The sequence below is a fragment of the Terrapene carolina genome, unplaced genomic scaffold, assembly GCF_002925995.2.
Source record: "Terrapene carolina triunguis isolate 2854851 unplaced genomic scaffold, T_m_triunguis-2.0 Scaffold88, whole genome shotgun sequence".
NCBI lineage: Eukaryota > Metazoa > Chordata > Testudines > Emydidae > Terrapene > Terrapene triunguis.
The window spans coordinates 19,797,923-19,825,696 of NW_020664439.1; the positions used below are offsets into that span (position 1 = coordinate 19,797,923).

At 44.7% G+C, this 27,774-nt stretch overlaps 1 protein-coding gene across 1 annotated transcript in view; it reads right to left on the reverse strand.

The window, feature by feature from the left end:
* SLC9A9 (solute carrier family 9 member A9) overlaps positions 1-27,774 on the reverse strand; it is a 341,581-nt gene that overhangs the window by 303,547 nt on the left and 10,260 nt on the right. The window contains exons 2-4 of the mRNA XM_024214834.1: positions 27,071-27,273; positions 10,436-10,513; positions 9,658-9,734 (exon numbers count right to left, since the gene is read on the reverse strand). Coding sequence (XP_024070602.1) covers positions 9,658-9,734; positions 10,436-10,513; positions 27,071-27,273 — 358 coding nt within the window. The remainder of the gene's footprint in view (positions 1-9,657; positions 9,735-10,435; positions 10,514-27,070; positions 27,274-27,774) is intronic.

The window sequence follows — 27,774 nt, forward strand, 5'->3', positions numbered from 1 at the left end:
ACTCAAACAGCAAAAGTATTTGCTGGAAGGCCTGATTCAACTGTGGCAGACAACCATTTCGCGCCTTTTTTCCTGGGTGAACACTGCAGACTCCATACTACAGCAAGCATGGAGCCCGCTCAGCTCCAGACAGCAGTCATGAACATTGTAAACACCTCGCGCGTTCTCGTGGAGTTTATGCTGAGCCTGGACCAGAAAAACGAGGCGAGGAGGCAGCGGCGGCGGGAGCGCAGCGACCAGCGTGATATGGACATGGACACGGACACAGAATTCTCTCAAACCACGGGCCCCGGTGCTTTGGAGATCATGTTGTTAATGGGGCAGATTCTAGCCATGGAACGCCGATTCTGGGCAAGGGAAACAAGCACAGACTGGTGGGACCGCATAGTGTTGCAGGTCTGGGACGATTCCCAGTGGCTGCGGAACTTTCGCATGCGTAAGGGCACTTTCATGGAACTTTGTGACTTGCTGTCCCCTGCCCTGAAACGCCAGAATACCAAGATGAGAGCAGCCCTCACAGTTGAGAAGCGAGTGGCGATAGCCCTGTGGAAGCTTGCAACGCCAGACAGCTACCGGTCAGTCGGGAATCAATTTGGAGTGGGCAAATCTACTGTGGGGGATGCTGTGATGCAAGTAGCCAAAGCAATCATTGAGGTGCTGCTACGAAAGGTAGTGACTCTGGGAAATGTGCAGGTCATAGTGGATGGCTTTGCTGCAATGGGATTCCCTAACTGTGGTGGGGCGATAGATGGAACCCATATCCCTATCTTGGCACCGGAGCACCAGGGCAGCCAGTACGTAAACCGCAAGGGGTACTTTTCAATGGTGCTGCAAGCACTGGTGGATCACAAGGGACGTTTCACCAACATCAACGCGGGCTGGCCAGGAAGGGTTCATGATGCTCGCGTCTTCAGGAACACTATTCTGTTTAAAGGGCTGCAGCAAGGGACTTACTTCCCGGACCAGAAAATAACCGTTGGGGATGTTGAAATGCCAATAGTTATTCTTGGGGACCCAGCCTACCCCTTAATGCCATGGCTCATGAAGCCATACACAGGCAGCCTGGACAGGAGTCAGGAGCTGTTTAACTACAGGCTGAGCAAGTGTAGAATGGTGGTAGAATGTGCATTTGGCCGTTTAAAAGGTCGATGGAGATCGCTACTGACTCGCTCTGACCTCAGCCAAAGGAATCTCCCCATTGTTATTTCTGCTTGCTGTGTGCTCCACAATCTCTGTGAGAGTAAGGGGGAGACCTTTATGGCAGGGTGGGAGGCTGAGGCAAATCGCCTGGCTGCTGATTACGTGCAGCCAGACACCAGGGAGATTAGAAGAGCACACCAGGAAGCAGTGTGCATCAGAGAAGCTTTAAAAACCAGTTTCATGACTGGCCAAGCTACAGTGTGAAATTTCTGTTTGTTTCTCCTTCATGAAAACCCGCCCCCTTTATTGACTCATTCTCTGTAAGTAACCCACCCTCCCCCTTCCCCCAGCTTGCTTTCAAACCAAATAAAGTCACTATCGTTTAAAAATCATTTATTCTTTATTCATAGATTATAAAAAGAGGGAGGGAACCTGGGTGGGGTTTGGGAGGAGGGAAGGAAAAGGCCACTAAAAAAAGGTTAAAAAAATGACAGCCTTTTGCTTGGGCTGTCCACTGGGGTGGAATGGGAAGGTGTACGGAGCCTCCCCCCCCGCGTTCTTACACGTCTGGGTGAGGAGGCTATGGAACATGGTGAGGGGGGAGGGGGGTTATACAGGGGCTGTAGCGGCACTCTGTACTCCAGCTGCCGTTCCTGAAGCTCCACCAGACGCCGGAGCATGTCTGTTTGCTCTCGCAGTAGCCCCAGCGTTGCTTCCCGACTCCTCTGATCTTCCTGCCGCCACCTCTCATCTCGAGCGTCTCTCCTGTCCTCACGTTGGTCCCTCCTGTCCTCACGTTGGTCCCTCATGTCCTCACGTTGGTCCCTCCTGTCCTCACGGTCACTGGCTTCTTTCCTATACTTTGAAACCGTGTCCTTCCACTCATTCAGATTAGCTCTGTCACTGCAGGTGGATTGCATGATTTCTGCAAACATCTCGTCTCGCGTCTTCTTCTTCCGACGCCTTATCTGTGCTAGCCTTCGGGCTGGAGGAGGGAGGCTTGAAGAATTTGCAGCTGCATGAAGGAGGGAAAAAATGAGAGAATTTTTTAAAAAGATACATTTTGCAGAACAATGCTTATACTCTTTCATGGTGACCAACACTATTCACATTACATAGCACATGTGATTTTGCCTCTTAATATTGAGTGCCTGTGGCTTTGGTGTTAGAGATCACAGACGCAGGTCCAGGCAACACAATTCAGCTTGCAGGCAGCCATGGTAAGCCATTGTCTTTCGGCTTCTGCGCCCTCCTTTCCCACATAGCAAGCAAAGCCTGTTGACTGCTGCGGTTTTCCTGTTAACCTTCAGCAGCAGAAAACAAACTAACCCCCCGACCATCCAATTCTCTGGGATGATCGCTGTATCCCTCCCCCCACCGCGTGGCAGGTATCAGGGAAGATCCCTGCAGAAACCAAACTAACCCCCGCTCTCCCCCCCCTCCCACCATGAATTCCCTGGGATGATCAATGTACCCCTCCCCCGACCGCGTGGCTGGTAACAGGGAAGATCCCTGCTAGCCAAACGCGAAAAGCTCTGGGCCAATCCCCCCCACGGTCGCCTAACTGCAGGGAAGGATTTCTTTTCAGCCACAGGCAAACAGCCCAGTAGGAACGGCCACCTCTGTCCCCTTAATTAAATTCCCGTATTTCAACCAGGTTACCATGAGCGATATCACTCTCCTGAGGATTACACAGCAAGATAAAGAACGGATGTTGCTTGAATGCCAGCAAACACCGGGACCATACGCTGCCAGGCTTTGTCAGGCAATGATACCAGATTACTTGCTGCAAGCATGGCGTGGTCAAGTGTCCTACCATGGAGGACGGAATAAGGCTGCACTGCCCAGAAACCTTGTGGCAAGGCTTTTGGAGTACCTCCAGGAGAGCTTCATGGAGATGTCCCTGGAGGATTTCCGCTCCATCCCCAGACACATTAACAGACTTTTCCAGTAGCTGTACTGGCTGCGAATGCATCCCAAGTCCTCAGGGCAAAATAATCATTAAAAAACCTTGCTTTTAAAACAAGTTTTATATTTTAAAAGGTAAACTCACCTGAGGTCCCTTCCATGGGGTCGTGGTCTTGGATACTGGCTTGGGAGGGTTCGGAGGGTACTTCAGTCAGGCTGAGAAAAAGCTCCTGGCTGTGGGGGAGAACGGAGTGCTGGGTGCTCTCCGCAAGCTCGTCCTCCTCCTCGTCCGCAGAATCCTCAGGTGTTGCTGAGATTATCCCTGCCTCGGAATCAACGGTCAGAGGTGGGGTAGTCATGGCGGCCCCCCCTAGAATTTCATTTAGCTCAGCGTAGAAGCGGCATGTCCGCGGCTCTGACCCGGAGCGACCGTTTGCCTCCTTTGTTTTTTGATAGGCTTGTCTGAGCTCCTTCACTTTCACGCGGCACTGATCTGAGTCCCTATTGTAGCCTCTCTCCATCATGCCCTTGGAGATTTTTTCAAAAGTTTTGGCATTTCGTCTCTTTGAACCAAGTTCTGCTAGCACTGAATCCTCTCCCCATATAGCAATCAGATCCAGTACCTCCCGAACGGTCCATGCTGGTGCTCTTTTTCGATTATCAGCCTGCATGGTTACCTGTGCTGATGAGCTATCTGTGGTCACCTGTGCTCTCCACGCTGGGCAAACAGGAAATGAAATTCAAATGGTCGCGGGGCTTTTCCTGTCTACCTGGCCAGTGCATCCGAGGTCAGATTGCTGTCCAGAGTGGTCAGTGGTGCACTGTGGGATAGCTCCCGGAGGCCAATAACATCGAATTGCGGCCACACTACCCCTAATTCGAATTTACAAAATTGATTTTGGCGCTACGCCGCTCGTCGGGGTGGAGTACAGAAATCGATTTTAAGCGCCCTTTAATTCGAAGTAACTGGCTCCGTTGTGTGGACGGGTTAAGGATTAATTCGGATTAACGCAGCTAAATCCGAATTAAAGTCGTAGTGTAGACCAGGCCTTAGACTACTGCATTTCAGCAGGGCTCTAGCCTACGGGCATTTTCAGCATTAAAAATGACATTAAAAAATAACCTCTCAGTCTAGAGACTCATATTTCAGTCATTTATTTCAAAGTTTAGAGGGGTTATATTGCTTTGTCATAAACCTATACAACATCAGTCTGACTGTGGAAAAGGATGCAAGGCTCACTGGATTGGCTGGCAAAGCATCCTGCAATACCAAGGCACAAAATATTCTCCTTAGGACATGCTGCCTGGGAAATCACAGGAGAAAACATTAAAAGTTCCAGTTATTTTAGTAGTTGTCTTAAAAATTGAAAAATAGAAGCTATCCCCATCTGATAGAATCTTTGAGAAGACAACGCCAATCACGCGCCCCCCAGGTTTAACTGGGATTATGTTGTTTCATGAAACTTGGGAAGAATCCATATCTTTACAGCTCTGTATCAAGGGCCCATGTCCTTCTCATTAAAAGGGAGGACTCGCTTCCAGAGAACCATGGATCCTAGAACTTCCTATGCACCTCATTGCCTGCTGGAGCAAGACCAACAGAAGAGTGGAATAAAGGGGTGGGGTGCCATTTCTCATGGAAAACCAACATGGGCTCTTTCCCATGAATCGTGCCCATATGCGCTCCCTTATGCCTACTGGGTGACTAATAGTATAGCTATCTCTATTTCTATGCTTCCATTATTTAGCTTCCTAACAAACCCCACTTCTCATTGCCATGCCCCTTCCCTGGTGTTAAAGACACAGGCATGGATTTATAAATCATGCTGCCAAAAGGACAACATGCCAGAGCAGTTGTTCCCTCAGCTGCTCCACCCAGCCAGCTGCACACTGCTCAGGTGGCACGCTGCAGTCCCTATGGGGATATAGATGTAGTGGTGGAGAAGCAGGATTCTTTCTACTTTGTATGGAACGCTCAACGGTTTTCAAAGAGTTTTGCTTCTATCCATCTGGGAAATAAAATGGCCTCCATCACTGAATTATCCAGGCATCTCTAGGAGAAACCCCCAGGCTGCAGGTTGCCAGCAGTTTTGCTCATCAGATCACCATGTGAAGGGGGGAATCATATGCCCCTAGGTTTTGTACACTGCTATACTACACCACACACAATATTAACAAACATTAAGATAGAACATGGTCTTTGATTAGAGGAACATAAAGCTGTAACACAAGCATCTAGTAAGTATTGCTATTCCCTTTTTACAAAAGGGGAAAATTAAGCACAAGTTGGTTAAGTGACTTGCCCAGTATCACATGGGAAATCAATGGCAGAGCTGAGAAGAGAAGCCAGAGCACCTAGATGCTCAGTTCTTTGCTTTAATCACTCAAATGTGCTGTCCCTTCTACTATAATCATGTTCACTTGATACTGTACATGTCATGACAACATACATTGAAACCGCATGTGCAGATTAGCACAGATGTAAGAACGCGGATGTCTAGAAACAGAAGGATATGGGGAACATGATATGATTTCTTTCTGACACACTATTGTGCTTGGCCAACTTATGAAATTACAAATAAAACTGGCTGAGAATGGCCAGGGAGCATCTTGAACACCCTTGAAAGTAGATATATATATATATATTTGGTCTTTATAGTGCTTGGAAGAATATTCTAAAACCTTGAAAAACTAATCAAGTTCATCTTCTACTAGAAGGATCCATTTCATTGAGTTTTCAAAGTTGTTTTAAGTTATTAAGATGCATTAAAAGAGCATAAAAATGCACATAATTATTCCCACCCCCACAGTTATCTATTGCTTCTCTTAAAATCAGCCAGAGTCCAGTCACTGAGCCAGCTGTAACAGCCTATAATTTACACAGTGTAACAGAACAAACTTGGTAAGCATTACCTCCAAGATAGAGTAAAAAAGACACATTGTTATGTGCTTTTATCACTGTATGACCCAGGCAGACTTATGAAGTCCAGGGGTGGTGAGTGATTGCATTAGAAACCAGGACAAAATATTCTGAAATGTACATATACATATAACTTCCCCTGAATTCACCAGCACCAACCTCCAGTCAAATTTTGGAGAATTCTATGGCAGGAACAAGCAGGTCTGGCACTCTGTCGCACGCTCCCCACCCCACCCCACTCTCTTCTCTCAAGCTCTCTTTACCCACATTATTGTCTCTAAATAGACAGGAGTGATAACATCAGGAGGCCAGGTCAGGCCATAGAGATCTGCATACAGGCACGCTGTATTTGGAACTCCCTTTTCTGTGTGAAAGAAATAGGCATCTTCTTTACCCTTCAGGCCCTCAGGAAGCCTCTGATCTGGAGGGAAGGATTTTGACAGGGTAGAGGGACAGGCTGGATGGGATGGATGTAGAGCTGAGAGGGGATGCACATCATCCCTCTGCAGAATTAGGCAAAAAAGATAAGCCAGCTGTGGCTGAATTAACTTTCTGTGTAGTCACTCCTGGGAGCTCCTGGGGCAGCTGCAGCCTGGGGGAGATAGGAGCAGTTCCTTCTACCGTGGTTCCAATGGAGCTGTGGTTTCAGTGATATAGGGGGCCCTGCCACATGTCAAACCTTGGGCAGAGGCACAGGGTTTCTGTGCAGATGTCCTTTACCTCCTGTGGATCCTGGTGGTCTGCTAGGTTTGTGGCCTTTTCCATGAGGTGGTGGCAAAGCCTGCCCCTGCCATGGGGTGAACAGGGGGAATCTCATCAAGGAGTTAGTCATGTAGACCCCCTCCCACAAGGGATAATATGAGATATTGGCAAAGAAGGGGGTACACAGATGATGTCAGCTCTGAATATTTTCTCTTGATACATTACTGTTGCCTCTGTGTTTTGCAGACAGACAAGCAATTAAAACCAAGTGCTCAAGAGAAGAGGCAAGAAGGTGTAACAAGACCAGGCAATCAGGCCCAATGGCCTTGCAATGGGATTATTAATGTGGTTGCATGGCAATCTCTTGTCACATCAGGAAATTGCTTGGTCATTACTCTGGTCCAAAAAATAAATGTTCTGGGGCTTGACTCCTGCTCATCCAATACTCCACCCCCCCTTTCACACCCTTACTATGGAATTATATAGAGTAGGGGCTAAATTCACATCCAGTAGTGTACACAGGCACAGCTCTACTGAATCCAGTTGGGGCAGCAGAGCAGAGCTGGTACAGCAGGAGAGGGTAGATAGAACTGGCAGCACCTGTATGAGGATGTCAGTCTAGTTAGAGAAAGGGGTGTTGGGTAAGGAGAGTTAGAGTGATAAGTTGTACATGGGGGATGAGTGGGAGTTGGGAAGACATTCAAAAGGAGAGGTATCCAGGCCCAGAGAGGTTGGCAGAACTGCTGGACCCTGGAACAAGACTCCAGGAAGGAGGAAATGAGGAGACTGTTGCAGGGAGGGAGGGAGCTAACCACAACTTGACATAGTCATTTTCTAAATATTCATCAAATAATTTACATAAAAAAATAAAAGCCAGCATTATCTGGCAAAAAAATTGTGAACATTATTTGGTGAATATTAATCAACCAGCTCCAGTAGTAACAAGGTGGAGGAAACCTTGAAAGTTGAAATAATTCAGATAAGCATCTAAATGGAAGTCCAGACCTTTGGCGATTTATCCATTAGTCCTAGTGCCACATAAATGACATTTTCACATATAAGACCCAAAAGTTCTTATCCCTAGCATGCCATTTTAACAAGCTTCCTCATGGGGAGGGATAGCTCAGTGGTTTGAGCATTGCCCTCCTAAACCCAGGGTTGTGAGCTCAATCCTTGAGGGGGCCATTTAGAGATCTAAGGCAAAAATCTGTCTGGGGATTGGTCCTGCTTTGAGCAGGACCTTCTGAGATCCCTTCCAACCCTGATATTCTATGATTAAGTGTTCCAGGTTCCAGATATACAGCTGCTGTTACTTGCATGCACTGATCTTAAAAATTATTCAGCCTTTTGTATATACATATTACATGCACCCACATGGGGAACTACATTAACCCAGATATTTTGGGCCAGATTCTTAGCTGGTATAAACTGGCATAGCTCCATTGAAGCCAATTTACACCAGCTAAGCATTTGGCTAACTGTTTACACTGTAAGAAACTGCCTGGTGTGCTTGTGTATCTCTGCCCTCTACTATAGGGAATCAGAACTGCTCAACTGTGACAGGAGCTGCACAGCTACCGGTTAACCCAGACTCTTCTTCAGCTCATGTGGCAGGGACCTGTGCTTTTGGAGCATGATGATTACATTTCTCTCTACTGTCAGTGAAATTCTGAGTGACCATAGCATGCAGTATAATAAAAACCAAAAAATCCTAGGTGATGATGGGTTTGTTATAGTACATGCAAGTTGTGTGTGCTGTTGCCTACTTCGGATCTTACTAAGATGACAAGAAAGTTAACTCTGATGTCACGATACCCATTTTTGTCTTGCTTCCACTGAAAGGATAGTTTTAACAAGTATTAACTTTGAATTACAGCCTAATCCATCAGTCACTGATGTTTTCGTAATACTGAATTGAAATTAAATGTGAAAGTTCTGTCTTATGATGATGTTGAAAAGGAACATATATTTTGACTGCACACATATAACTTTACTTAAGATCTGTTATAAAAAAGCAAGAAGATAAGAGTCAAAGTTAATTGCTTTCATAATTTGAAAGCACTCTGCCTAGGTTCAGAAGTCTGATCACTTCTAAATTAAAGCACATGCATAAAATTGAAGTGCTACCATAAATCCTTACGCACCAGGCTGAATAACTTAAATGGCTCATTTAAGAGTTACACAGGCCAGGATCTCAGGTAACTTACAAGATTCAATGAGCCGCTAACTTGAAAGTTGAACCATCAGTAAATTCCCAAACTTGTAACCTGTAAAATAAGTCCTCCTCCTTCAACTCCACACAATCCCAGACAGATGGCTAATGAAGTCTTAGGTCCCAACCCTGAAATGAGCTCTGCATAGGCAGACCCCTGTAAGGAGCTCCGTTAGCTTCAGCAGGGCTCTGTGCAGGTGCAGAGCTCATTGCAGAAACCTTGGTTCAGAACCAGTTATTTGCCTTTTACTGCTGTGGGAATTTTCCTAAACGACCAGGGCTGAAGCTTGTCTCATTGTCGCATTAACTCTAATCTATTTTCCACATATGATACTGGATATCTGCTACAGTTCAAGAACCTTAAAATTCCTCCTGTCTTTCTGGAGATTTCTTGTCCTGTAAAGGGAATGCCAGTAAAGAACAGTGTGTTCCCCCAAGGAGAATGCTCCCTTCTTGCAGGACAGATAAAATTTTAATGCTACATGACTGTAAAAGGCAGCCTGTGCCTATATAAAGATCACAAATTGGGGCCCAAGTGTGTAAGATACTGAGTGTCTCATGGAAAGGGTTCAGCCTATACCATGACTGCATCTTGAATTTTCCATCTCAACCTCACCTGAAGATAGAACTTCGTTGTTTAGGAAAGTCATGAATAGATAGTTTAGGAAAATGCCTTCATATTAGACACCAGTAAAGTAAATCATGTGCTCTTTTATCAGGAAAATCAACTAATCTTAAACTTGAACAAGAATAATAGGATGTGAATTTCACTTACCCTATAACAATGCAAGAGATGGCAGTTCCCAAAAAGGCATATGTTAAAATTGATCCTAAATTACGAAAAAAATGTCTCTGGGGAAACAAAGTATGAAAAATACAATGTCAAATTTAGCAGAGTTCATCTTAGAAACCTAAATTCAAGTTCAGACACCAAGTTTCGGAGTCCCATTCAAGCTATTCTGGCAGTTGCTACAATAGTTCTTCAGGATTGGAAAAACAAACAAACCATAGACTTCAAATACGCTTTTGAAAATATGATCTAAGACCCCCTCATGTTCTGTCAGTGTGTCTATATGTCACTGATCTTCCCTTGTTGCATCTCAAGTATGAATTGCATATTCATGTATGAAACAGTTAGGGGTCATAATGAAACTCAGGTTCTTAATGACCTATGTAAATATGACAACGAATCCCCTCCCTTACACAGATGTAGGTCCCAATTCTGCATGGTAGGAGACTGCTGCACACATGTGGAGCCTCACTGACTTCAAAGGGGCCTTGCATGGGCAAAGCAATCCATCCACACATTGAAGTGCAAGATCAGAGCCTTACCCAGGCGTAAGAAGCAGAATCAATCAGGCCCATGGGTTTGAAGTCTTAAATAGTTATTTTTCATTCTGTTCTCTGATATCAAATGGCCTAAATAATTACCATGCAAAAGAATTTCAAACTGACAATGAATTAGATTCTTCTCCCCACCAATGTAACAGTGGCACTACAAAGTAGCCATCAGACCAGCCCACCTTCTGTAATTTAAGAGAGAAATCACTTACCTTCTTTAAACTATATCCAGCATGAAATATAATGGGTGGCAGTAAAACATTGAAGAAGATCGAAGGATCAAATGTCATCTGCCAGAAAAGACAAAGATATTGAGTAAGGAAAAAGTAAAACAGCCATTCAGTTTGTTATGGAAGGTTTTAAGTGAGAGTCAGGCCATTTTAAAATCAGGATTAATCACGGTGTCAGCCTTAATAAGTTACTCTCGAAAGTGTGGAAACTGGACAAATTACTCAGAGTTATTATCAGAATAAATACTAGTTTAGAGTTCCCTGCTGCGTGTGCATATAGTACAATATTTAGATATTTTTGTAAAAAAATATTAAGCATAAGAAACAAGTAGTGCTCTGTCAATACAGAACACAGGCAAATTACATTTCATATGTTAAGAAGAGTAATGAACTAGATGGCCTAGTAGGTTTGGTGGTGGACTGGGGACTCAGGAGTCCTGTCTTTGACTTCTGGCTCAGCCACAGATTTCCTCCGTGATTTCTGGCAAGTCACCCTGTGCCTCAGTTTCCCACCTGTAAAATGGGATAATACCTTCCTACTCCATAGATGTTTTGTGAAGATAATGATTCTGAGTTGCTCTGATACTGGGATGATGGCCATACAAGTTGCTACATAGCTAGAAACTGCACACAAAACAAAATTAAAAGGAAAAATAAATCCTTCTTGTGTTTCCTTGTTCCAAATAAAGGAGATCTTCCATCTCATGGGAGGATTTTCTCCATCTTTGCTTATGTTTATTTACTTTTTATTTTGCTTTACCAACTTTAATAATAAACCCCCCCCTTAAAAATGGCAATACTGTGTCAGATCAATGGTTCATTTATCCAGTAGCCTATCTCCCAACAGTGACCAGTGCCAGATGCTTCAGAGGGAATGAACAGAACAGGGCACTTATCGAGTGATCCATCTCCTATTGTCCCATCTCAGATTCTGGCAATCAGAAGCTTAGGAACACCCAGAGGATGGGGTTGCATTCCTGACCATCTTGGCTAATAGCCATTGATGGACCTATCCTCCATGAACTTATCTAATTCTTTTTTTAATCCTGTTATAGTCTTGGCCTTCACAACACCCTCTGACAAAGAGTTCCACAGGTTGACTGCATTGTGTGACCCCTGATTTGTGTGTTATGTGAAGGGGTAAATAATACTTCTATATTCACTTCTCCACACCATTCATGATTTTATAGACCTCTATCACATTCCCCACTTAAGCATGTCTTTTCTAATAAGGGTATGTCTACACTACAAAATTAGGTCGATTTTATAGAAGTCGATTTTTAGAAATCGATTTTATACAGTCGATTGCGTATGTCCCCACTAAGTGCATTAAGTCAGCGTGGCTAGCATCGACTTACGGAGAGGTGCACTGTGGGTAGCTATCCCACAATTCCCGCAGTCTCCGCTGCCCATTGGAATTCTGGGTTAAGCTCCCAGTGCCTGATGGGGCAAAAACATTGTCACAGGTGGTTTTGGGTACATGTCGTCAGTCGACCCTCCCTCCATGAAAGCAACCGTAGACAATCATTTCGCGCCTTTTTTCCTGGGTTACCCGTCCAGACGCCATACCAGTGCAAGCATGGAGCCCATTCAGCTCACCATCACCACTGTTGTTGTGGGCAAGTCTACTGTGCGGGCTGCTGTGAGCCAAGTAGCCAATGCAATCAACATTCTGTTATCAAGGGTGGTGACTCTGGGAAATGTGCGGGTCTTTTTAGATTTAAGGTACATGATATTCCTGTCCTTTGTCGCTGGTGAAGTATTGCAGCCATACATTCCAGTCCGGTCGGTGCTGTAACACCCCAGCACTTCTGTGGTTGACACATGTAACAACTCCAGGGCTCTTGCTCTTTTGCCTTGGGCGAGGTACCTTGCCCTACCAGGACCTCCAAGCATTCGACACAGAAGCACCTGCAGCAGCTGGCATTGCTACACAGCAGCAGCTCCTTGCCTTCGCAGCAGACGGTGCAGTAGGACTGGTACCCGTCCTCGTCATACACGTAGAAGAGCTCCAGGAATTGATCCCTGCAAGTCTGGCAAAGCCCCCCCTCAAACAGCGGGTGGAATGTGGCTGGGTTTTTTCTCCCGCACGATAAACAACTGTCTTCAAGGCTCCTGTTGTTGTTTGTGACTTCGGAAACCATTTGCTCTCTGCTCTGGTCCTCCTCCACCCGCTCCTTGCTGTTGTTGCAGAAGTTAGGCTTTAGCCGCTTGGCCGGGGGTTCTGGGAACATCTTCCCTGCCTGGCTCTTAGCAACCTCCAGGGCATGGTGTATGGCTCGTCGATAGGAGACCAGCTTATTAAACGTGGAGTAGTTGAAATGCTGCCTAAAAGCCATCAGACCCACCAGCTTGTCTGCTGAAACCTCGGAGAACTTCCCATCCCCAAGCCATTGCACCCAGCGCATTCCAGAGATTGCCTGACGTTTGGATGTGACTCTGTAGGAGATGATGATTGCAGGCCACCAGCAGAAGCCCTTGATCTTCCCCCAAACGAGCTCCCCAATTCCAAAATCTTTCCCATCCTGGTATTCCACCACTTCCCCTGCAACGCTGCTCTCCTGCTCCCCAGCGACGAGCTCGGGGGATCTGTTCTGGTCCTCCTGGGTGCTGCTGGCAGACGTGGTACTGCTGCTCTGGGAGGACTCTTTGGAATCCTCCTCAGTGAGGTCGATCAGGGGCGCCTGGAAAGACATGGCCATCCTCCTCTTAGAGCACTGAATGGGAGCCAGAGACTCCAGGTCATTCTCTTCTTTAAGTTTTGTCTCATGGAGATTCAGTCCTGCCTGGAATATCATGCGAGCTGGAGGCTTCTGCCTCAGGCTGCTCTCCCAGCCGGCAGCACCGCACGGTCGCACCTACCCCAGTCTACCCCTTGCTCCCATGGCTCATGAAGCCTGGACAGTAGTAAGGAGCAGTTCAACTATAGGCTGAGCAAGTGCAGAATGGTGGTAGAATGTGCCTTTGGACATTTAAAAGCTCACTGGTGCTGTTTGCTGACTACGTCAGACCTCAGCGCAACCAACATTTCCATTGTTATTGCTGCTTGCTGTGTGCTCCATAATATCTGTGAGAGTAAGGGGGAGACGTTTATGGGCAGGGTGGGAGGTTGAGACAAATCGCCTGGTGTCCGATGTTGAGCAGCCAGACACCAGGGTGATTAGAAGAGCACAGCTAGGTGCGCTGTGCATCAGAGAGGCTTTGAAAACCAGTTTCATGACTGGCAAGGCTTCGGTGTGACAGTTGTGTGTGTTTTTCTTTGATGCAAACCCGTCCCCTTTGTTGATTTTAATTCCCTGTAAGCCAACCACCCTCCCCCCTTTGAAATAAAGTAACTATTGTTTTGAAACCATTCATTCTTTCTTTATTAATTAAAAAAAAAAAGATAACGGACAAGGTAGCCTGGGTGAGGTGGGGGAGGAGGGAAGGACAAGACCACGTTGCTTATTGTAGCCACACTAAAAATCAAACTGTTTGAATGACAGCCTTCTGTTGCTTAGGTCATCCTCTGCAGTGGAGTGGCTGGGTGCCCGGAGCCTCTCCTCCCCTCTCCCCCCGCGTTCTTGGTCGTCTGGGTGAGGAGGCTATGGAACATGGAGAGGAGGGTATGTGGTTACACAGTGGATGAAGCGGGGGTCTGTGCTCTTGTTGGCTTTCCTGCAGCTCCAACAGATGCTTCATCATGTCTGTTTGGTCCCCCAACAGACGCTTCATCATGTCCGTTTGCTCCCCCATTAGCCTCAGCATCGTGTCCTGCCTCCACTCTTCGCATTCACTTAATTCTTTCCTGGCCTCTGAATGCTTCCATGCGTTAAGCTACGCCCTATCAGTGCGGTAGGACTGCATGAACTCGGAAAACATGTCATCGTAAGTACGTTTTTTTCCACCTTCTAATCTGCGATAACCTCAAGGATGGAGATGATAGGGGGAGCGTAGAAACATTCTACGCTCTACAATTCTGGGGGGACTGCATGGTCACTTGTGCTGCTGAGTTCGCCATGCTGACCAAACAGGAAATGAAATTCAAAAGTTCCCGGGGCTTTTCCTGTGTACCTGGCTAGTGCATGGGAGTTCAAAGTGCTGTCCAGAGCGGTCACAATGGAGCACTCTGGGATAGCTCCCGGAGGCCAATACTGTCGATTTGCGTCTGCACTACCCCAAATTCAACCCAGCAAGGTCAATTTTAGCGCTATTCCCCTCGTCGGGAAGGAGTACAGAAGTCGATTTTAAGAGCCCTTTAGGTCGACGGAATGGGGTTGGTTGTGTGGATGCAGTCATTTTAAAATCGACCTAACCTGGCTAAATTCGACATACATTATTTTGCATTTATTAACGCAGAATTTCATCTGCCATTTTGTTGCCCAGTCACCCAGTTTTGAGAGATCCCTTTGTAATTCTTGGCAGGCAGCTTTGGACTTAACTATCTTGAGTAATTATGTATCATCTGCAAACTTTGCCACCTCACTGTGCACCCCTTTTTCCAGATCATTTATGAATATGTAGAACTTGTCCCAATACAGATCTTGGGGGGACACCACTATTTACCTCTGGCCACTGTGAAAACTGGCCATTTATTCCTACCCTTTGTTTCCTATCTTTTAACCAGTTACTGATCCATGACAGAACCTTCCTTCTTACCCCATGACTTCCTATTTTGCTTATGAGCCTTTGGTGAGGGATTCTGTCAATGGCTTTCTGAAAGTCCTAGAACACCATATCCCCTGCGTCACCCTTATCCACATATTTGTTGATTCCCTCAAAGAATTCTAATAGAGTGGTGAGGCATGATTTCCCTTTACAAAAGCCATGTGAACTCTTCCCCCAACATATCATGCTTATCTATGTGTCTGATAATTCTGTTCTTTACTATAGTTTCAACCAATTTGCCAGGTATTGAAGTTAGGCTCACCGGCCTGTAACTGCCAGGATTGCCTCTGGAGACATTTTTTAAAATCGGCATCACATTAGCTATCCACCAGTTATCTCATACAGCCAATGCTCAAGCAATTATTTTTACTTTCATAACTGATGCGGCAAGCCCAGAGGTGCCGGAGCTATGAACTGCCAACCCTAGAGGTGCTAGAGCTGAGCCCTGGCAAGCCCCAGCACAAATTAAGCACGGCATACAGTGGCAGATTTAAGCGATAGGTTACATACTACAGTTTGTAGTTCTGCAATTTCATATTTGGGATCCTTCAGAACTCTTGGGTGTATACCATCTGGTCCTGGTGACTTACTGTTGTTACTGTTTAATTTATTCTAAAATCTCCTCCATTGACACCTCATTCTGGGACAGTGCCTTAGGGTATGTCTACACTACCCACCGGATCGGCGGGTAGCGATCGATCTATCGGGGATCAATTTATCATATGTAGTGTAGATGCGATAAATCGATCCCCAATTGCTCTCCCGTCGACTGCTGAACTCCAGCTCAGCGAGAGGCGGAAGCAAAGTCGACGGGGGAGCGGCGGCTGTCGATCCCGCACCGCGAGGATGCGAAGTAAGTGATTCTAAGTTGATCTAAGATATGTCGACTTCAGCTATGCTATTCTTGTAGCTGAAGTTGCGTATCTTAGATCGATCCCCCCCCCCCAGTATAGATCAGGCCTCAGATTATCACCTAAAAAGAATGGCTCGGATGTAGGAATCTCCTTCATATCCTCTGCAATGAGGACTGATGTAAAGAATTTATTTAGCTTCTCTGCAACTGCCTGGTCTTCCCTAAGTACTCCTTTAGCACCTTGATTGTCCAGTGGCCCTACTGATTGTTTGGCAAGCTTCTTGCTTCTGATGTTCTTACATTTTTTGCTGCTAGTTTTTGTGCCTTTTGCTAGTTGCTCTTCAAATTCTTTTTTCGCCTGGCTAGTTATACTTTTACTTATAATAATAAATAATAATAATAAATGGAGATATCCTATCTCCTAGAACTGGAAGGGACCATGAAAGGTCATCAAGTCCAGCCCCCACTGCTTTCACAAGCAGGACCAAGTACTGATTTTTGCCCCAGATCCCCAAGTGGCCCCCTCAAGGATTGAACTCACAACTCTGGGTTTAGTAGGCCAATGCTCAAACCACTAAGCTATCCCTCCCCCCTTGACTTGCCAGAGTTTATGCTCCTTTCTATTTGCCTCAATAGGGTTTGACTTCCAGTTTGTAAAGGATGTCTTTTTGTCTTGAACCTGTCTCTATTCCTCTGTTGTTTAGCCATGGTAGAATTTTTTGGCCCTTTTACTGGTGGGTTTTTTTTTTTATTTAGGGAATATAGTTTGAGTCTCTATTATGGTGTTTTTAAAAAGATGCACTCTTGTGACTGTTCCTTTTAATTTCTATTTAACTACCTTCCTCATTTTTCTGTAGTTCCCCCGTTTCAAGTTAATTGCTACTATGATGGGTTTCTTTGGTCTTCCACCTCCCCTTAAGAATGTTAAATTTAATTACAGTATGGTAGCTATTACTGAGCGGCTCAGCTATATTCATCTCTTAAGTGCACCACTTAGGACTAAATCAAGAATTGCCTCTCCTCTTATGGATTCCAGGACTAGCTGCTCCAAGAAGCAGTCATTAATGGTGTCTAGAAATTTTATCTCTGCATGGTGACATGTTCCCAGTCAATAGGGGGATAGTTGAAATTCCCCATTATTAGTGAGTTTTCTGTTTTTGTAGCCTCTGTGATCTCCCTGTGCATTTCACAATCACGGTCACCATCCTGGTCAGGTGGGTGGTAGTGTATTCCTATTGCTATTCTCTTATTATTCAAGCATAGAATTTCTATCCTTTCTATGGTACAGTTTGAGTCATTTAAGATTTTTACTATATTTGACTCTATACTTTCTTGCACATATAGTGCCCTCCTCCACCAGCATGACCTAGTCTGTCATTCCTATGTATTTTTTACCATGGTGCTAACCACGTTCTATTTATTTTCATCATTCCACCAAGTTTCTATGATGCCGATAATATTCTAATTCACCCCTTCTAGTAAAAAGTTTCCAGCTCAGTCACTGGAGCAGCTGGTTAGCACATTCAGTTTTAAAATTTTTCCCAAACATAACTGTTTGGAAAAGAGCCCGTGTACCTGTCTAATATTCATTTTTCTAGATTCCATAGAAAAATACTTGTGCAGGAGAATTTTGTTTTCTGACTGCATATACTGCAAACTCAATTTGGGTTCAAAGGGTCAAGCTGGGTTCTCTCAGTCTCACATCATCTCGAGGCATAAAGGTCCTGCAGGCTAAATTAGCCCCTCAGCATTGTCTAAGCAAGGGAATGTGTACACTGCTCCGCAGTTTGAACTATAGGGGAATGAATACAACTGTGCACCGAAGTACTGAGCTGTAACTCCCCCAGACGGGCACTGAGGACAGGGACTAAAAGGTTCCTAGTTTATCTTAAGGTAATCATGTTTGAAGAGAACTACATTAAGGTGAACTAGGAACATTCTACTTGACAGTAAAATGTAGTTTTGCCAAGATGTGAATTTGCTCTTTCGGCAAGAGATTCGCTTGGTGGGTATATGCTGAAATCGCACATGTATTAGGAAGCCTTTCCTTTAAACTTCAGATGTTTTGCTGTTTCTTTTAGGAAAGTATATTCAATTAGAGGGCTTTTAATGTGCTTAATTATTAACAGTTCAACTAATTTACCAATAACATCCTGTAGCTCTTCATTATCATTTCTGTTCCCATCTGTACTGATAGTGCAGGAAAAACTGCCATGGCAATGAAACTGAAATATCCTCTCAGTGGCACTCATCTATCCCTATGAGACAACAGCTTATTTATCCTCTGCACTGCTGGAGATGCAACACATCATTGTGTGTGGAAATCGGAGGGGGACTAACTCCATCATGGTCGCTGGTATGCCACCTTGTGAGGAAAAAGTGGTCTGTCTTGGAAGCAGCAAGGGGTTACATTATAGTCTCCATGTTCAATGGATGAGACTCATCTATTCTGCACGGAGCCAGAGTAACTGGGCTTTGTATGGGGCAATGAGCAGTCCACTATTCACTCCCCAAACCAGGGCTGTGCCACTATTCTACAATCCAGCCCTTCCTGCCCTCTAAACTGGGATAGCAGCAGCTGTTACTCCATACACCCTTATGCAAGCTGTTAGGCCCCTGGATCTGTGTAACCCTGGACTGTCAAACCCACTCAAGTCTCTGCTTAGCACCAGTCTGTTTGGATCCCATATGGAGCTTCCTCACAGAGATGGGGTGGAGGGCTACCCATGTGTTATGCAGGAAGTCAGAATAGCTCATGGTGGTCCCTTCTGGCCTTAAATTGCAATAAAAATACAGTATATGTCCCCCCAGCCCTACTCAAGGGATTAGGCAATGTGGAGGTTCTTGCATAGGCCCTTTGCTTTGGGGTGAATTTCACCCTATGAGCATATACAGAGTATTACTTGTGGCATTGGGTGAAAAGAATCAAACAAAATAAGAAATTGTGCCCCAACTTTTAATGGAACCTTTTTGCAGGTTCAGGAATAATTAGTTACCTTTTTTCAATTGTCACACAATCCTATGCTCCTCAGTTCTGCTTTAGGATGAGGAACAGAAGGACCAACATACCAGTGGAACAGCAGGTGACCCAACAAGTATGGGAGGCACCAATAATCTTGTGAAGAAACCTGTTCTTGTGAAACTTCCAGTTCAATTTTTCAGAGCCCATAGTTTCAAGGAGTTCAAATACATTTAATATAAAGATCTGAACACTGGGGTCCAAATTCAATTCAGAGCTCTTTTGAGGTTCATCCAGCCCAGTGCTTAATTTGTAATGAAAGACGTGCCGGGGCACAAGTGATTTTTGTACTTTCAAAACTGACATATCAAGCCCAGAGGTGTCAGGGCTATGAAATGCCAAGCTAGAGGTGCCAAGGCTCAGCATTTGTATTTAAAATAGCTTATCTACTTTAAAAATGTTCTTGTTGATTTTATTCTATGAACATTTCTGGAGCTAGTTTTGCCAGATGTCACAGCATAATCTTTACTATTCTTCAGATGTGAGTCTCCACTCAGATATTCCGCTCCCAGAAGTGGCCAGCGCCACGTCCCTGTGGACCCTGGGGGAGGAGGCAGAGGGCTCCGTGTGCTGCCTTCACCAGCAGGCACTGCCCTCTGCAGCTCCCATTGGCCGGGAACGGGGAACCGCGGCCAATGGGAGCTTCGGGGGAGGTACCTGCAGGTGAGGGCAGTGCGTGGAGCCCTCTGTCTGCCTCCCTCTGCCCCCAGCGGCCTCAGGGACGTGGTGCTGGCTGCTTCCGGGAGCGGAGCAGTGCAGGGCCAGGGCAGGCAGGGAGCCTATCTTAGCCCCGCTGCATGCCGCTGCCACCCCAGAGCCTCTCCAGGTAAGTGGCACCGGGCCGCAGCCCGCACCCCAGCCACCTGCCACACCCTAACCCCCTGCCCTGAGCGCCCTCACACACCCCGCACCCCAACCCCTGCCCTGAGCCCCCTAGTACACTCCACCTCCTCCCACACCCCGCACTCCCTCCCGCACCCCAACCCCTGCCCAGCCCTACATTCATGGCCCTGCATGCAATTTCCCCACCCAGATGTGGCCTTCAGACCAAAAAGTTTGCTTATCCCCGATTTAGAGGGTTGTCACTAGACCTGCTAAATTGACTACCGATGCATCCATCACCACACATCAATTCCCGGTAAGTGTAGACAAGCCCTTACTGTGTGTTGAGAGGGCTCACCACCTTGCAGAAGGCACAAAGCATCTCACAGGATTGGGCAACCCTATAACTAAATTTAAATGCCTATTTCAGATCACTCATTTGGTTACAGCTTTAAAGTCATTTGACAGCACCTAGAATTTCTTAAGTACTGTAATAAATTTTACTTCAAGCTACAGCCTGGATTGTCAAAGGGACACTGCAGTAGGTCACACTCCAGGAGTAATTGTAAAGCTCTTTAATAAAGGCTCGTTACATATTTAAAATATTACATCATACTTCTTTCAGGAAAAGGAGTAATTATACTGGATTCTGCATTCCAGCAGATGAATGGGTATTTATGTGTTTAATTCCAATTAACAAATTAAATTGCGCATAAAAAATTCTTTGTTGATAGGAAAGCAGATGCTACTTGGAGAAGCATGTGCTCCCTTCTATGCTTTTCCTAAATTGTCTGTTTTTAATGGGAAAGGTTTTGGATCAGATATGCAATGTCTGTCAACTGCCGAAAGGATTGATTTGGCAGGCATGGAGTGTTCATACTGTTCTTCATTCTCCACAGTTATCAGAGAGGACTAGGATGTGTTACAACATCTTAATAAATGGGGGAATTTCCTGGTTAGGGAGATCACTAGTTGCTGCTTAAAGCACTGCTCTCTATATTTATACCCTCACACGACATGGTGTCAGAAGTCCATGAATCTCTCTGTCTCTGAAGGAGTAGAGGACAGAAAAGATCCCTGACTGCCAGAGTAGTGAGTGAGCGGGGAAAGTGTTGAAGCTGCAGCAGGAAGGAATCAGAGCCCTGTCTCAGCACAGCAATGGAGCCTGTAGCACAAATGGAGAAAAGGAAGTGCTAGCAGTCAGTTGGGCCTGTGAACAGCTCATGGCATATCCGTTTGGCTTGAATTTTAATAAAGAAACAGACCACAAGCCCTTAGTGGTATTACTGGGATCAACGCCTTCCACCTAGGATTCAAAGATTTTGGCTATAGCTAATGTGATTTTTTTTCAACACTGAACACATTCCAGAGCAGCAGACACGCTATCTAGAAGACCCAATGGGGCAGCCAATGGAAGATGAAGAAGCTTTAGAGAAAGATGTCAAAGTCTACACTTTGTTCTTGCAGCAATTCCAGTATCTACCAGCTGACTTCAGCAAATTGGAGATAAACAACTAAAGCATGAGACTTGCCAGAAACAGACTCTATTCTGCCAAGGAGGGTGGGGTCAAAGAAGTCAATTTCCAACTGACCTACCACCATACTGACAGGACCAAAATGACCTTTCACATGCCAGATGGCCTGCTTCTGAAAGGACACACATTCTTATCCCTACGAACTTCAGAAAGATACTCTCCAATATCCCTGAGGGACACCAAAGTACAACCAAGTGTGGAGCATGAGCATAGCAATCTGTGTGGTGACCCAGTCTGAATAGGCAAAGTCACACCTTAGTAGAGGCTGCGAGATATGTAACAAGGAGAGGGGGAAAAAATCTCCAAAACCATTACTCTATACAGAGCTATCTGACAGATCTTGGCAGTGGGTAGCCACAAGATTTATTTTTTTCCATTATTATAGCTGATTAATTCTCCAGATATTTTGATTTAGCTAAACTTACACAGTGTTCCTTGGCACAGGTCATTCAGAAACGAAAGTCAATATCTACACCTCATGGAGTTGCTGTAGTCCGCATATCTGATAATAGGCCTCAATTTACCGCTAAAACATTCCTACATTTTGCACAGGACATTGATTTTGAACATTGTAGGAAGAATCCACATTGCCCCCAGAGTAACAGGGAGGTGGAAAGAGCAGTGCAGACTTTAAAAAGACTGCTGCAAAAATCAGTGGCCCCATATAAAGCATTCCTAGGCATATCGATCAACACCACTTGCATCTGGACTATCTCCATCAGAACTTCTGATGGGAAGACAAATAAGGACATCTTTGTCTATGGCAACAATACAGATTAAACTGGTCCAACCTGATGGAATTTCAAAAATGGGATGCTGAACTCAAAATTCAGCAACCAAAAAGCGTCCATATTCAGCACAGAACAAAAGCATTACCTGAACGGACAGTGGTGGATTAGCCCCTGAGCCAATAGGGTCCGTGCCCATGGGCCCCGACCAATTTGGGGGCCCTGGAAAAATGGGCACCCCATGCCCTGACCCCGTTCCTGCTGCCTGCCCAGCGCTCCTGCCGGGAGGTGGGGAGCGGGAGCGGGGCACGGTGGATTGCCCCGCTCCCTCCTGGCAGGAGCACTGGGGGGTCGGAGCAAGCCCCTGGGTCTCAACCCCTCCTGGCAGGAGCACTGGGGGAGGGGAGGAACTGCAGGTGGAAGAAATGGGGAGGGGCCCCCACTTGCTCTGGCCCAGAGCCCCAAAAAATCCTAATCCGCCTCTGTGACAGGAGATGAGGAACAAAGTTTGGATCAAGAGCTCCCAGACATTTGGAACTGTTCAGAACTTGGTAGAAACTCCCAGATCCTACCGAGTGGAGACTCCAAGAGGACTTCTCCAGAGGAATCAGATTCATCTTCTGTATTTCCCAACACACCAAAGAGAGGATCTGGGGCTTGCAAGTACTCTGTAAGGAATTAAGCCCCCTCCTCAGGGAACTCCATGCACAAACTCCACAGAAGTGATAACACAGTCTGGAAGACTGATCAGACCCCATCAAAGACTTGATCATTAAAATAATGCCCGGGATTATTTAAATGCAATTGATAAGGGGACATAGGAAAAATAGTTTTAAGAAATTTGAAGTATATTTTGAACTGTTGTATGTATATCATTTAAATTTTAACTTTTCATTATAAAGAAAGGAAGATGTGGAGTGGTTAGGGAGTTCCTGGTCTTCCACAGTCACCAGCGAGAAACAGGATGTGTTGCAGCAGCCATCTTACTAAATGGGAGAACTTCCTGGTTAGGGAGTTCTCTAGTTGCTGCTTAAAGTATAGTCTCTGTGTTTATGTCTTCACCAGAGGCAGATTAAGGGTTTTTGTCTCGGGCGAGAGCAAGTGCCCGCCCCCATTCTGCCTGCAGTCCCCCTGGCCACTCCCACCCCCAGATGCTCCTGCCGGGAAGCGGAGGCGCCTATTTTTCTGGGGTCCCCCCAATTGGCCAGGGCCCCTGGGCACGGGCCCTGTTGGCCCCCTGGCTAATCCGTCACTGGTCTTCACACCATAGCACACAATCTGGAAAATGCCAGCACTTTGTGGGTTAACCCTGTGCATTGCATTTGGCCTCTTCAACAAAAAGTGTTGATTGAAAGTGGCAAATTTTAATAATTTTGGAAAAAAAAATTATTATAATGACCCCTCATCATTCCTGCAATTTGTGGAGTTAAGTTATCTGAAAAACAGATTTACTGCATTTCTTCATAACGAATAAAAACCTCAGTATTTTTGCAGGTAATAAGCAAGACAACATTTTTCCCTATTCCAGTTTAATGTATAGTATTTTGCAAAAATTTTAAGGCATAAATATATATTGAGCCAGATCCTCAGCTGGTATAAATTGCTGTACATCTACTGACTTCAATGAAGCTACATCCCTTTTTTGTCATATATGTATGAAATCTATCTAATCTGTATGAAAAACTACAACGCTAAGGATTTGAACTCAGTATGACAGAAATGTGTAGCTGGTAGGAAAAACAGATTTTGCATAACAACCATGAGAATTTATGGATCTTGGCCACATTATCTCCTGCCCAGAAATCCACTGAGCACAAAAGAGAAAGAGAGAACACTTCATTTTGTCTTGATTTCTTCTTGTGCCGCTCTGACTTACACCAGCTGGCAGCGGTCCCTAAAGGACCGTATATCAGCTGAGAATTGGCAGAACACAGTTCCATTCTAATTCCATTTGAAGAAGACCCCAAAACCCCTTGCCTCCCTGACATGTCCCCGACAGCAGGATGGGATGAATTGTTGACATGAGAGCTGCTATAAACCAGCTTTACACCAAGAGAGAGCTCCCACTTCTTGGTTTAGCCAGGTCCAAGTGCAGTGGAAAGAGGCCAGAACACAGGATGGAATCTAGCCCACTGCTTTGGCCGCCATATGGAACACATTTTGTTCTACGAGTGCCATTGCAAAAAACAAAAAGACATGTAATAAAAATGGAATATTGCCTAGAGTTCAAACAAAGTGCATTCCTCAGTGCATTCCAAGTCCTATATGTATGAAACAGATGCATTTTTACTGTGTTTTGCTTCTTCAACAAAAGACTGGGGAAGAAAAACAATGTACATTTTCGTTATAAAATAAGACACTCATTAAAATGATTTCTCAAAAGTGATGTTAGAATGAGCATAGATCTGAACAAAAATAAAAAAAAATGGTCAGCCTTGCTATTGCAGGTATAGTGCCTGTATTCTCCATCAAGTTCAGGCCTGTAGAGACAGTGTTCTGCTTTTTTAACTTCATTTCAAGTAACTCCCAGTACAACAGAATCCTGTTTACAGCCGAGCACTGAGAGACAAGACACATTATAATAATAAGCCTGTGTAATTCATTGTTCTGTCTGGGGGCTCTCCTACATTAATATCTTTAAAAGTGACACCATGTCATTAGCATAATGGCTTGCTCCTCCTCTGTCCAGATAAAGTGCTTTAAAAAAAAATGGCTACAATATACTAGATGGATTATTTAGCTTTATAGCAAACAGACCAGACTGCAAAATTGCTTCCGTCTTCTTACCAACAGATAACTTGATTCGATAAACAGGAAGTGAGAACTCAGCAAAAAATAATTTTTTTACACTGTTCTGCTTACTTTGAGTTATTAAACTAATGTGAACCGGCTGGCAAATAATAGGATGTGGTAAATTTAGCTATGCTGACAACTTTATGGGAAATAAGCTGGAGAAAGAACTTTTTACCACTAACTCTTCCAAACCAAGAGTCTCAAATGTCACATTAACATGGGAATTAAGTCAGTAAGTAAATTAGATTAAACGTTTTTCCATAGGCAACAGAAATCCTAATTGCATATTTTTATTATTCAAAACAATGCTATGATATAACAAAAATATATTTATAAATCATGGCACAAGCTAATCACTGCTGAAAAGGCTCAGGAACCTTATATGATGAAGTCAAAGGGGAATTTTGGTTTGCACAAAACAATCAAGAAATAGGTCAAAATGCAAGCATTTTTGTTAATTATTATTTTTAAACCAAAGACAGAAAAGGCTCTTTGGGGCTTGTTTTCACCTTCTAAATTCTGCTGAATTTGCATTTGTTGTATAGTGTAAAGTCGAGGTGGAGTGAATCCCGCAGGCATAGTTTGCAGAAGTAGCATCTGCAGCATGTTCCCCTCCCTGTGGCCTGAAGAAACCCACAATGCTAACTCCACAGAGCTGAGGCTTTAGAGAATCTTTTCAGGGTGCCAGGCTGGGGAAAAAGGGGAGGATGATCCCCCGACAAGGCTGCAGATACCAGTGTGCAATTTATGTTGCTCCATTCTCATAATGAGTCATTATTCAGCTCCAGAGTGAGTGCTGTGATGAAGATGCTGAAACCTAGGCTGCTCATTGCATCTGAGCACAGCTGGATGTCAGGCAAAAGGTGGCACTTCAAGCACTAGAGACACATGCCACTGCGATACTTAAGGAAAACTCTCCATGCTGCCAGATTGCTCCTAGTTTCTAGGTTGACTCTGACATGGTTGCAGGCTAAGGGGCAGAGCTGGTGCTAGCCCACTGGGGGCCCTAAGGAGGAATGTCTCCTACACACACACTAAAACAGGCAATTTCTTATAATAAAAAGCAAATAGGGGGACCACTTGAGCTGCTCGGGGCCCTAAGCAATTGCTTAGTCTGCTAATGTCTAGCGCCAGTTCTGCTAAGGGGGACTGTTGTGGCTATGCAGAGCCACCTGTCAAAGGCAGTTATCTAGAGAGCCAATAGTCTTCCAGGAAAAAGCCTGAAGACTCAGTAAAGTCTGAATAAGTCTGAGGTCCCATTATTTTCCTGTACCCACCCAGGTTTGCTATCACAACCTTCAATCAGCCTAATTTTTCCTGAGGGAGGCAATAACCAAACATACACAGGCTCCAATTCAGCAAGGAATTTAGTATGTAATAAGTATGTGGAAAACTTTAAGCTTGTGGGTAATCCCACTGACTTCTATGCAGGGGGACCTATATTATAAACATAAACACAACTCCTGAGTTTAAATAACAATTACCATTATAACACACAGGTAAGTGAGTTACAAGGCAACACACATGAAGGAATTCGAAGTCATACAGTAATGGAGTGTAATAACAAAAGTGAAGTTTAAGCAGTTCCTCATACGTTTAGAACCTTGGTATGCACATGTTTTATCTCTCATTACAACATGAGAAATGTGCTGTTATGAAAAGTTCTTGTTGGGTTTTTGCAACATTCTCTTTCTTAGAAATTTAGAAAAAAGGGAGTGTGGGGGAAGAGGGAGCATAACATTTAGATTTTAATATTAACATTACATTTGAAATTTTTGATTCCATGTAGAGCTGCTTAAGTAATGAAAACACTGATTTGTAAGTAATTTATTCCATGCCTGATGGGGGGAAATGTGTGGAGTCCATCACTCACTAATATGATTTGACCAGATCTTCTCAAGATAAAGCCAATATTTGTGGGGGCTGAAGTGGTCATACCAGAGAACTCAGGCAATTGTTTTGTTCACACACAGCCTCCTGCCGGCAGAGGAGCTGTGAACTATTATTCTTTTCTGGTTCATAACAATTGGACATCTAATTCACCTTATTTCCTTTTTCTGTCTGTTCTCCTTCCTGTTCCTCTCTTGTCATCCTAAAATCAGAATAAGTGTCCATATCACACTATAAATAGGGACAGATTCTCCTTTCACACTGGCATAAGTTAATAAAGCAAGAACTCATTTTATAACACACCAGGATAATGGCGGACAGTCCTTTTACCTTTTGAAGCATTGCATTGCCTTGGTGAGCATTAATGTTGTGTTGGCTGATTTCCCTTTTGTACTGGTATTCATATACTTGGTTTGTTATATTAATAAGTAGAGTGGGTGGGCCAAACTTCAGCTTCTCACAAGGATAGACAGTTCCACTTTCAAAGTCTGTTGGTGTTGTTGCATATCGTATAATTAATCCCATTAGGAGACCTGAAGATTAGAAACATAAGAGATTAAAATACTGTAAGTGTCTGATACAGCATTGATTATAGACATGGAGAAGAAAAGTATGGTGGTGCCCCTTCACCAACAGCACCACCGAGGTGCACTACAAGCAGTATTGTGTGGATGAATATGGAACACTGAAGAACATGGCAATTTCTGGATGAATACAGGGGTGGACATGAGGGTTTTACATGCACTTGGAACAGATCATACTTCTGTGATCCAGGTATTGGGGTTATTCTGATGTTTTTACTAACCATGTTACTCAGCTACTGCATGCCTAATAAGGTATGTGTGGTACGTATTTAGAGTGGGAGGATGCTTTTGTGGCTAAAACACTGTACTGGAAGTCAAGAGATAATGTTCTTATCTCAGCAACTCTGAAGACGTCCTGTGTTAAAGTTATGTTGGGCAAGTCGTTACTCACTCTGTCCCAGGACACATTCTACATATTGTAAGGAGCTATGCAGTTATGGTGCTATATAA